Raw genomic sequence first — 12,405 nt, 5'->3', positions numbered from 1 at the left:
CCACCCCTTCACGATTCCAACCACAGAGGTGGCATATGGAGGTTCCCCAGGACCTCTCCACATCCCACTGGTCCCCAGCACCACCAGGATACAGGACTATAGCCATAACAATGCTGTGTGAGTTCTCCATCAAAATAGTCATCAGCAAGGCTTGCACAAACAAAACTGTATTTTCCCTTTCAACCTCACTCAAAACACCTATGTGGTATACCCCAGCGAAATGGAAGCACAACGACCCTAGTTATTTGAGATTACGCAGAGCGGGAGAGGGGAAGGGTAGATGAGGAGGGTGGAGGATTTGTGTAGGAGATGTTGGTTTTGTAGTAGGGAGGGAGAAAATAGAGAGACAATTGGGCCTCATTACGAGGCTGGCGCTCCCGTAATGAAGGGTTCCGGTACGGGACCGGCACCGTTCATTAGGGGACACCCTATTATGAGGTTCCCTTGGCGGGACCCGGTAAGGATGCCTGGTAAAACCAGGTCACGCGAGGGGACCAGGGAGTTAATAACGGGCCTGTTATTAATGGGCCCGTTATTAGCTCCCTCCCCATTCCCATTGAGCCCTATGGGGGCTTAAATGGGAATGGGGATGGGTTTCTTCAATGAGGAATTACCGGGTCCTCCAAGGTTGGAATGACCCGGTAATTCCTCATTGAAGGAACCCGGTACTGGAACCCGGTATGGAGGCAGCCATGTCCTTATTAAGGGCATGGCTACCTCCATACTCGTAATGAGGCCCAATGAGTTAGAGGAAGGATGAGAGAAGAAGACTTCTGAGAGAGTGGGAGAGAAAGACATAGAGAAGAGAGAATAGAGTAAGAAATAGATCTGGAAGAATATGGGGGAGAGAAACAGAAATCTGAGGGAGAGGTTGGAATTGGAGGAGGTAGAGAGGAGAAAAAAACAGAATGAGAGTTAAAATAGGAGGGTGGAAAGAAGCAAAGAGAGTACATCTAAGGCAGGTAGTGATTGAAGATGAAGGAGGTTCCAAAATGAGGAAGTGGGCAGAGTATTACCAAGCCGAAAACCTGCAATGACAAAGCTAAGTAGGAAAAGGGCTAGACAGGATGCTAAGAGGTAGACAGTGAGACCAGAAGGGCCTCAGATGGGATGAAATCATGCTACAGGATCTAGAGATTGGACCGTCTTCTTGATCTAAGCCCAGATATAGGTAATGCCAAAGTGTAAAGGCCCAGCTGAAGCATTATGAAAAAGTGAGAGGGTTGAAGATAGAGGTTAACTGGACCTCCTTGTCTGAAAAACCGAGCAAGAAAATTAAATAGCACTTGCTCACTGACAGTTTAAGCCATGATCTCATTGTGAACCCGCTGCAGGGGAGCTACCAGGAAGCCAGATAACTTACGGAGAACCCAAATCAATGTGCTACTCTGAGAATGTGAGTTAGGAAGGCTCATCAAGAAGTCAGTGCCAGTGGTGGTCTCTTGATCTACCTGTGCCGGTGACTAGCTTAGAACTCTGTCTACCCCCCTGTTTTCTGAGGGGTGCAACCGCAATGAGTGCACCCTGTAAATTCACTCGTGATAGGCAGGGAAGAAACCCAATGTCATCTGGAAGTAAAGCAGTCACTGCCCAGGAGAGTCCAGCTTTTGTCAGAAGACTCTACTAAAGTGTCCTGGGTCTAGTCGACCCTTACAAGAACTGAGACTGCCTGTATGTGAACCACTCGGGAACTCTGAGTAACTGTGTTTGAATCACACCAGGTCTTGGTGTTACCATTGCCCCATCCGCTGCATTTGGAACTGAATGAAGCATTTGCCGGGCGTGGTGCCGCGCACCTGTAATCCCAGCATGAGTGCGGGAGGCTGAGGTTGTGGATGGAGGTTTGCGGCTGCTGTTCGCATCCACTAGTGATCTGTGCTACACTATTCTGAGTATATTCTGTGTAACTGAATGAAGCATTTTTATTACAACATCTTTGGGTGTCAGGTGGTCTGTGGATCTCTCCGCCTGTGACAGCTCCCTTCAGAATGCAAAAGCCAAGGGATGAGAGTTTTCTTGCAACACTGAGGACACAATGTAGCAGCTGAGATGACGAAGACTCTCAAACCTAGCATAGAAACTATGGAATCCGTCGATTTAAACTAAGAGACAGGCTCCAACGCTACACCAGTTCAGGAGTCTCCAGAAGGCACAGGACTTAAATGCCAGCAATTGTCCAGGGACGGGAGGGGTAAAACCAGTCTGTCAAGGCTATTTCAATCACAGGTGTGCTTCGCAAATGTACCCACTAGCACACTCATTGTCAAATCAAAGAAGTCGATATTTGAATCATAGGTGTTCTACATTATGGTGTGTTCAGCAGGACATTGTTGTTTTATGTTAAACCGTAACATCCCAATGTCATGTAAAATTGTTTAGTTTGATGCCAAACAGCACATTAAGTGTGTACTTTTCTACTAAATGTATCTCTAATGCATACTATAAAACCGTCTTGCACTTTAACCTAAATAATACTGGAAAACATAGTTCGATAAATAGAAAACCCGAGAAACAGGTGGTTTGGCAATTGGTTACTGTGCCCGGATTAGAACATGCTATCCTATATTCACTGGTAGCGTCATGAACCTCTAGCTGAGAGTTTAATAAGCACTGATGCATTCCTTAGTGCAACTCAGCTGTTCGGTGTAAACTGTAAAATTCACAAACACGAATCGGTAAATGGTTAAATAAACAACGTGCATGAACAGCTGGAGATTATTAATGTGTGTACCTTTATTTGCAGAGCCCGAGGGCATGCTCCCTCCAGAGATTGTCATCCTCAACAGTACAGCTGTGCGTGTCATCTGGGCACCGCCTGCAAGCCCAAATGGTGCTGTCACGGAGTATTCCGTCTATGTAAATGAAAAGAAGTTCTTGACGGGAATGAATGAAACAGGATCCTATGTTTTGGGAGACTTACTTCCCTTCACCGTTTACAACGTACAGGTTAGAAACGTGATTTGTTTCTTTAATTATTGAGCTCTGTATTTAAATGTGTTTCACTGTACACAGGCCATGAAAAGCACATGTATGACTGTCGACATCTTTGGATAGGGTGACCAGATTTCCAAAATAAAAAATACCGGAATGGCCACTGACATGGAAGTAGGACTACAGCTTCAGCGGAAAACTGTAGTCTTACTTCTATGTGGGTGGACTGTCCCCTATCATGTTGCAGCGCCTGGGGTCCCGGGACTATTTTAAGCTTAAAAAACCCATCCGGAATTTGGGGATCGGGTGGATACCATCCTGGTTTTTGACTAACTGGTGGAAAAATCATGATACCCGTCCATAAATCGGGATGGTATCCACCCGATCCCCAAATCTCGGGACTCGGTTTTTAAACTTAAAAAAGTGTCGGGATGCAGGTGAAAATTCCCGGACAGTCCCGGCAAAACCGGGACGTCTGGTCACCCTATCTTTAGAGTATGGCTAAATTCAAACCAGGTCTAGAATGGTATATGAAACATTTCACTTATAATCATGGGTTCATTGGTATTTACACACCCATCCATTGATTTAATGACCTGCTGGGTTCTCAGTAGGGTTCAGAACAAGGTCTCCCAGGTTTAGCATCTTTTCGTCACTGCTTCCTCATTAACTAAAGGTAGCCACGGTTGCCTCAAAAACATTGCCACCCCAGCTAGCCCACAAATTGAGAGAGTAGCTAAAATGGTTGGGAAATTAATGCCTCCCTTGCAGACAATGTGCTGCAGACTACTGTTTGCAAGCCAGCCCTCTTCAGCTGATAACTGCAACCAGCTAGTCTCTAGTTTGGGAGCCACTGATGCAGAGTACCCCCGGACCTTTCACAAATCTTGTCCATTACTTCTGGGGTACAGTTCTTCAGATGATGTCCTAACCCGGACTTGAATAAAACAAGGGGCTGAACCAGCAAGAACACTGTTTGGCCCACTCTTGTTCCTGCAAAATCTATGGAAGGCACGCTATCTACCCGCCTACCTACTTGCCCCACTACTATGCTTGAATCTGTGATTGAGGGTTAAAATGATCCTCTCAGCCACTGCATCATAAAGGAAATGGGTCATGCATCCAGGCCCCTGGCTCTAATTAGCACAGGTTGACCAAATGTTGAGCCATAAATAGCACAGCACTACGTCATCCTCTACCCCTAGTAGCCCTCCCCACCTCCATTTTATTTTGTGACTGAAATGGTTGAGTTTGGATTTAGGTGGAGGATTAGGGACTGTTTCCAAGGCTTGATAGGGGGCAAATATGGGTAGTACTCTCTAAACTGGGCTTGAAACCCCTCGTCTCTGCTGTAACTTCGTAGTCACAGATTTTCGTATGCAGAATATTGGCTGAAAATAATGATCTTTGTATTGTATGTTTTACCTTTTTGTTAAGTATTTTAAAAATGTCTTTGAGTTTGCATGTAGGGCCATATTATCAACCTGTGTTTGTAGATACACGAACACCTTACTAAACGCATACACAATTGCACCTCTCAACCTTGCAAACAAAGCACCCAAACAAGATTAATAATGGGTAAGTTATCACAAAACGTGTGAGTCCTAGCAGATCCCTGTGGGAGATTCAGGGTGGTATGCACGAAAGCTGGAATAGACAACCTTGCTAACAAAAATTCCACTTGGCAATTCAAAGGCATGATTGGCGCCCTGAGGTGCTAAAACAGATCACCAGAACCCCAGCAGAGCAGTCTGAGATTGGAGGATCATGTTTGCAAGGATCCGAATCCCAAGGCCTGAGTTTCAGAGCGAGACCACCTTCCCTCTACATCGCTCAAGAAGTTCAGGTGTTAGAACATTACTTGGGAACAACTTGGAGACTTGTTATTTTCTTCTAGGATTAACTAGTCTACAGAAGGGTGAGTCATTTCTGATGCAAATTTGGGTTGAGAAGACATGCTAAGAAGAAAGACAGAGAGAGAGAAACTGAGGAAGCAGAGAAAAGAAAGAAACTAGGGGCATGTCATTTAATTTAATATACATCACTTGAGAGTCCTTTGCACTGGAGGTTGACCTTGCTCTAAATATAGGTTATTAATTTTCTTTATATAAAAAAAAAATACAAACGTGTTACTACCTTCACTGTGTGAAGGTGGGAAAACGGTTTCTGTCCTTTATCGAAAAGACACATCTGCCCTTTAAAAGGTAATGATATAATATACCAGCTACCAACTAAATCCATGTCACATTTGATGTGGCCAGATTTTCCTAATTGATTCTGGTATCCGTACACTGTTCTACAGAGGTCGGGGACTCAGCATTGAGTCAGACATTATTTGAGCTTTCAGTTCACAACATTGAATCCTGGCAGAATGGATACAGCCCTATCTCCTTCCGAGGATGATAATTTGAGTAACACTAGATCCGATCACAATAATGCCTATTATTGTAGTGTTTCGGAGCATGAGAAACCCAGTATTTGGCTGTGGAATCCACAATGAAGCATTATGTATAAATGTGTATTATTTTGTAAAATCACAGTACAGGGGTTGAACGTTGTAATAGTGGTGATTAAGCGACTTACTTATTAGAAGAACAATGAGACACCAACATGGCAAAAAAAACACCTTTTACAGCCCCCTCATCCATCCCTGTGGCAACATCATAATAAGAATCTGGTGAATTATACAGACCTTCATGTCAGATTCCTGCAGCTTCTAAGTTGTGTAATAAACAAACTCGCTATTATGGCCTACTTGCAGTAATCGATTTCTCAACCTGGGAGAGTGGGTTGGTGATGGGTCTGGTCAAACTGACCAGGTTATTGAACACATAGCATACAGCTTTCTCAGATTCCCAAGGCAGGCACGTTAGGCTTCAGCAATCCTCCAAGCTCATATCCCATAGTTTTAAGAGTAGTAGGTAGATAAGTCAACAAGGGTTTGAGCTAACAAGCATTAAATGTGTATGTTAGAATCTTTGAGGGAGTATTCTCAAGACCGGATGTTCGCTAAGGCAGAAATTGAATGCTACTTTGGAAAGTTGGGAAGGAAGCAGGAGCAATTCAGGATAGGGGAACGTGCACGACCTGCTTTTCTTTCTGTTAAGACTGGTTTTGGAAAATATTTAGTAATATTCAGTAGGGTGCAAACCCATTGGTAGGGTGCCTCCGTGAAATGGCACGCAAAATGTGAGCAAAAAAGACCTTGGCCATGAAGCCAGCGGTGTGGGTTGCACTCCCAAATACCACAGATGTGGTGTCATTCTATTAATATGTTCTTTTAGGTAGATTTTTGCAAAAAATATATCTCTATTCCATTCTGGGTGGTTTTTTCACAGTATGCTTATTTATTTACATATACAAGTTCAACAGTTAAGAATCACTGTTAAAGCAGATGCATCAGATGAGCTATCAAAGGCCTATGCATTTCTTTTTTTTATCCTTCCTCAGGGCCAGCTCATGCTGGTCAGCACCTTTCGTAGCAAATTATCCAATTTTAGAATGTGCCACCATTCGGAAAACGGCTGCAATTACACATAAGCATACGTACAGTTTCACAAGGTATTCATAGCAAGATGTAGAATGCCAAGCCCGTATGTTCATTAAAACCATCATTCGCATATTCACAGGTAGACAATCCCACATTGCCAAATTGCATTAGTTAGCAATCAAAGAGATATGTATGGAGCCAGTTCATTATTATCACCGGTTAGCAATCCCACATTGTCGAAATTCGATACTTAGCAGTCAGAGGGATATACACGGAGCTGATTCATTATTATCATAGTGTTGTTTATACATACAATATCAGTAATTTCACATTCATATTAAGTATATTAAACAAGTACGTACGTATTTTCATATTGTCACGTGTAGTGTCAGGAATGCGGGATAGAAAAGAAATGGTGACCCAAATTAGCAAGATTGCTTCCTTGTTTAGAACATCTCATTGCAATAACCCATATAAGTACTGATCTGTATATATTTCAACTGGTGAACAATCTACAAAGATATATAAAGATATAGATAGAAAGCAGTGAATCCTAATTGTGTCTTACCCGTGTGTATCAAGCATGGACTTGTTCAAATTGAGATTCTGTTTGTTATTAGCGCGAACCATGCACTGCAAAAAATAGTAACAAATAGGATTGAGAACGCTAATATCGTTCTATGCTGCTATGCGACTATCGTTCGGTGTTCCTCTCTTATCTCGTAACAACTGGTTGCTGTCTGCAGAGAGGCCGCGGGTGCGTGCGCTTCACTGCTGCATTAAAAAAAGTGTTTGGATGGTTGTCATGGGAACCCTTGTGGGCATGTAAAGACGGTGGCCATCTTAAACTAGTTAAAACAACGCTATCTAAGGCATATATTCATCCTGGCGAGATAAAGTAATTACAGTACTACTCTATGGATTGAAACATCCTCGTATTGCAACAAAAGTAAAAGCTACTGTTGTATTTGGGCGGGATTTAGAGGAAAATGGATGATCGTGGTTCGGAAGGAATGTGATAAATTTGCACTAATTCGATTATAACAACAAATAACAACGTAACACAAGTTATCATTCATTTAAATTCAATACCATGATCATAGGAAACCTCACCATCTTTCTCTTATCACTCAAGTCCTTCTAGATTTCTAGATCCATGCAACTTCTCGTATTAATGGAGAACTTATGCTAATTTACCCCAGCCTATTATGTGAAGTTCTTTGCCAGCTATCATTCTTTATGACACATTTGGCAACAACTTATTGTATTGACATTATTCAATCTCGCATATTTCCATTACACTTGCACCAATCTGCGCTGTACCATCAAATAAAGTTCCATACCCATTGTCGTTAATCTTAACACATTTGCAATAGGGTACACATGCTTTGATATACATTTGCAATCGGGTACACAAACTTTGATATACACATTGCTGAGTCCTTATTAATTCCAAATGTAGGTTGGCGAGACCTGTGCTAATTAAAGGAAACAGCTCAAGTCTAGTTCTTTGTTCATTCCATTCGGTACCAAAGATTCGAATCCCTCAATCTAAAAGGCTTCCTTCTGTGCTCGCCATTTCTTCATATATCTGTTCTGTCCCTTGGTTGTTATCACTTCCAATATTAGAAACCGTAGCTGCGTAATTGAGTGTCTCTTGTCTTTAAAGTGTCTTGCAACTGCAGAGGCCTGATCATCGTTTCTAATGCATGATGTATGCTCATTCATGCGTATTCGAACCTTACGTGAAGTCTCACCCACATACTACTTCCTACAAGGGCATTTAAACGCATAGATTACATTTTCAGATAAGCATGTGGCGTGATTTTTGAGTTTAATTCTTTCTCCTGTTCTGGGATGCGTCACTACATTACCTTTAATGACATTGTTGCAGTTGCCACAACGCATGCATGGATAGGTTCCTGGATGTTTGTCTGGTTTTGTTGTGAGTGCCTTACCTCAGGTGTTAACTAGCATATTGCAAAGTTTGTTACTTTTCTGGTATGCAAACACAGGTGGTTGTGGGAATAAGTCTTTTGTTCTTGCATCGCTGGTGAGTATATTCCATCTGTTTTGGATGATTTTCTTGATTTGTCTGCTTTGAATAGAACATGTTGTTACAAAAAAGAACTCAGGACTCTTGCATTTGGTTTTCTTGGTTAGAAGTTGATCGCGCTCTTGTGTATCTGTTTTGGTCCGAGCCACCGATAGATCAGTCTCTGGGTACCCTCTCTATTGTAGCCTCTCTTGCAGTTTTTCTAACTGTATTTGGCAATCTTCGGGATCGCTAACAATCCTTTTTATCCTTAATATCTGTCCATATGGAAGATTTCGTATGGTATTAGGAGGATGAAAACTCATCCAATCTAGAAGATTGTTCCGATCAGTTTGTTTCGTATAGAGAGTAGTACTGATTCTGTTGTTCTCAATCACTGTTTGTACATCAAGGAAATGTATGTCTGGATTACCTATTTCCAATGTTAATTGTATCCACCTGTCAATGCTATTAAGGTACATCAAGAATTCTTCCAGTTCGTTCCTATTTCCCGTCCACACTCCAAAGATGTCGCCTATGTAACGCACCCATATTTGTACATGTTGTTTCAATCTCTGGTTGTTAAGTATGTGTGTAGTTTCAAATTGGTACATGAAGCAGTTCGCATATGCTGGCACCATGGTTGCGCCCAATTCTGTCCCAGATACTTGTGAGTAATATTTCCGGTTGTACTCAAAGCATGAATGCTTAGAAATGAAATCCAAAAGAATCATCAAAAACTCGTTATTTGCCCCAATTGTCCCTGTTTCTAGCAGTAAAGATCCAACCGCTTCTTGTCCCAGATCATGAGGGATACTCGTGTACAAACTTACAACGTCAATAGTGTATAACATATCGTCTGCTGTTAATTCAATACTGTCAAGTATCTTGAGAAAATGTGTGGTGTCTTTGATGTATGTGGGAGTTGCTTGGATGATGGGTTGCAAAACTAAATCAATGTAAGTCCCAAGTGGTTGCAGAATTCTTTAGGTTGCGGCCAAAATCGGCCTCCCTAGTGGATTGTCAAGTCGCTTATGTATTTTAGGTAGAGTGTATAGGTGAGGCTTTTTACGGTGAGTGGTGAGCAAATATGATCTTGTTTTTGTGGTAATCCATTCTTCATCAACAGCTGTATCTAATGTTGCTTCTAGTTCCTTTTTGATTGCTTGTGTTGGATCTTGTTGCAATTGGACATATGTACTTCTGTCCGAAAGTTGTCATAAACATTCTTCATGGTAGTGTATGGTATCTTGAATCACTATTGTTCCACCCTTATCTGCCGGTCGAATGGTAATGGAATCATTTGCGAATAAGGTATTGATTTGTGATAATTCACCTCTGCTAAGGTTGTGTCTCTAGGGTGTATAAAACTGCACTTTCTTCAGATCGTTTAATACCATTTTCTGAAAGATATTGATCACTGTTACATTAATCGGTGCGCAAAATGTACTACTGGGTTTGAACTCTATGTATTCAGTAGCTGTTTCTGGTATTGCTGTTCTAGGTGGTGATTCTGCAAAAAATGTTCTAAGTTTTAGCTTGTACAGTTCTACTTGAGTCTGAAATTTACTTTTGCTGTATGTGGGCACGGATTTGACACCAATGTCTGTATCTCTCGTCTAGATAGGATTCTTTTGGATAAGTTCACCACTAGGTCCAGTTCACTTGGAGTCTGGTCAGCATTCCTTGGTTTCTTCTTTTTCCCTCACCTTGTCCTCTTCCTCTGTCTAAAAAACCTATGTTCGCAGTATTCAAGGGTTATACTTGTCTTGAGTCAGTTCCTGAGGTTGCAGCTGCCTGGTTGTCTGCTACTGTGTTATCTCCTTGGTCTTGAGTATCTGATTCGGAACTACTATTACCACTAAATGGTTTGTTGGGTCGTGGGCCTTGTTGTTGATACTTGTCTGCCCAGGCATATACCTGGTTGTTGAGATAATTGTACGTGTCTCTTCAGACCTTCCTTACTTTCCCTGCTTCCATGTCATGTTGGTAGCTTTCTAGCTTAGTGTTAATATCTGCGAGTATCTCCGTGAAGGATTCAGCATTAGTAATATTTGTAATATCTTTGGACAAACCCTCAATTTCTTTCTCCAGTTGCTCAATATTTCCCAAAAATTCTATGATGGTCAATAATATCAAATCGAGGGAACATTTATTAAGAATCTGTTCCCATTTTTCCACGATGCCTTTACTCTCTTTGCAAAGAGTGGGCATAATGGTATGCGTAAACCTCTTGGTATCCTCTGGGCTTTATAATATCTGCTGAGCGTTACAGCGTGTAATTTGCGATTGATTATCTTCCTTATGGTGTACTCTAATCGCTTAATCTTACTCTGTGGATTGATGTTAGTTTTGGTGAGAGACGTGTCCTTTATCAGACCTAATATGGCAGGAGCTGTCATTTAAAAGTGGTTAAGGCACTCTTCCTACCCATTGTTTACCCATTCATCATGAATTGAGCAGACCCGGAATACATTTCCTGGTTTATGTAAACCCTAATAAAGGTGGTTTTACCACTAATATTTTTCGGACGGCTACTGACAATAACAGTCTGTTACACAGAATTAGTTTCATCCACCACCCACTATCAGCAGTTTGCCCTGCAGTCAACTTTTGCGAGTTAAACTTATGATTAGTGATATTACGGAAAGGTCTTTAGGACATTTCAAAACAGGGGCTGCAAGAAAGAAAAACTTTAAACAGCTAGGAACAGGGCAGATACCAACACCACAGAAGCACTCTTGGCCAGACTGCTGAAAAAGAACCACCAACTGGTATATGTATCAAAATGCTCAGTACAAAGAAATAAGATTAAGAGCTCAGTATTTTCCAGAGGGATAGTAAACTTAAAGATCTTTTTAAGGACACTCCAGTGTTCTCTTTTTTTAAGGACACTCTAGTGTTCGCTAGTCATCGTATTAACAATCTGAGGAATCTACTAGTACAGATTGATGGACAGCAACCTCAGAGGTTCACACAGAACCTGGACATTTCCCTGTCTTAGTTGTGTGAATTGTAATAATGTCAAAAATGGGAATATAGTGTTTCCTCCACACTCAGGAAAGACATTGTTTATAAAACACTTTGTAACCTGTCACTCCAACAATGTTGTATACAGCATCAGGTGCCCATGCAGGATTTACTATGTAGGATACACCTGTAGGAAAGTGAAGACAAGATGGAGTGAGCATCAATCTAATGTTAGGACTGTGAACAAGAGATCACCAGTGGCACGGCACCTCAATGAGAAACAACATAATGTGGCACAGATGAGATTTTAGATTCTGGAGGTGGCGGATATCAAGATGATATATATGGATGTCGAACATGTGTTGAAGCATAAAGAGACAAGATGGATTGATCTATTGGACTCCTTTCATCCCAAAGGGTAGAACGACAAACAGGATTTTACATATTTTAGTTGGAATATCTCTTGACTTAGTATTATCATTTATGTTTGTTCTGTATTGTCTTGATTCACCATTATTAACCACATATATTGTTAATTTGAAGTTATGCAGCACCATTTCCTCTCTAAAAAAGTACATAATTGGGAGTAAAAGTCAGAAATGATCAACAGTACCCAGTAACTGGTAAAATTATACATAGTGAATCAATGCAGAGGTCTGAGTAGCAGATGTCACCAAGCGACTGATTGCCCTTTATGAGAACACCTAATGTTGAGCCATGATGGCATGTTTAGAATATTCTGTCACACTGATATTATGCTACTGAGTACTTACATGATGTTACAGAGCACTGCAATACTGTAGCTGTCTATTTTCTCATAACAAAAATTTATTAAGCAAGTAATCTGCTCAGAAACATGTGTGTCTTACAGGGCGACACTACTGGGTGCTTACATGCACGTTATAGAACTCCACAATACTGCAGCTGTCTGTTTTCTAGTAACTGCAAGGTATTTGCAACTCATTTGTTGAAAAACATG

General features: G+C 41.4%; 1 protein-coding gene across 1 annotated transcript in view; it reads left to right on the top strand.

The window, feature by feature from the left end:
• Nucleotides 1-12,405, top strand: part of USH2A (usherin) — a 4,817,015-nt gene that overhangs the window by 3,338,869 nt on the left and 1,465,741 nt on the right. The window contains exon 46 of the mRNA XM_069608572.1: nt 2,744-2,946. Within this exon, the coding sequence (XP_069464673.1) occupies nt 2,744-2,946 (203 nt within the window). The remainder of the gene's footprint in view (nt 1-2,743; nt 2,947-12,405) is intronic.

The sequence above is a fragment of the Ambystoma mexicanum genome, chromosome 4q, assembly GCF_040938575.1.
Source record: "Ambystoma mexicanum isolate Mex_15411 chromosome 4q, UKY_AmexF1_1, whole genome shotgun sequence".
In the NCBI taxonomy this organism is placed as follows: domain Eukaryota; kingdom Metazoa; phylum Chordata; class Amphibia; order Caudata; family Ambystomatidae; genus Ambystoma; species Ambystoma mexicanum.
This window is presented reverse-complemented; position numbering and strand designations above follow the sequence as displayed.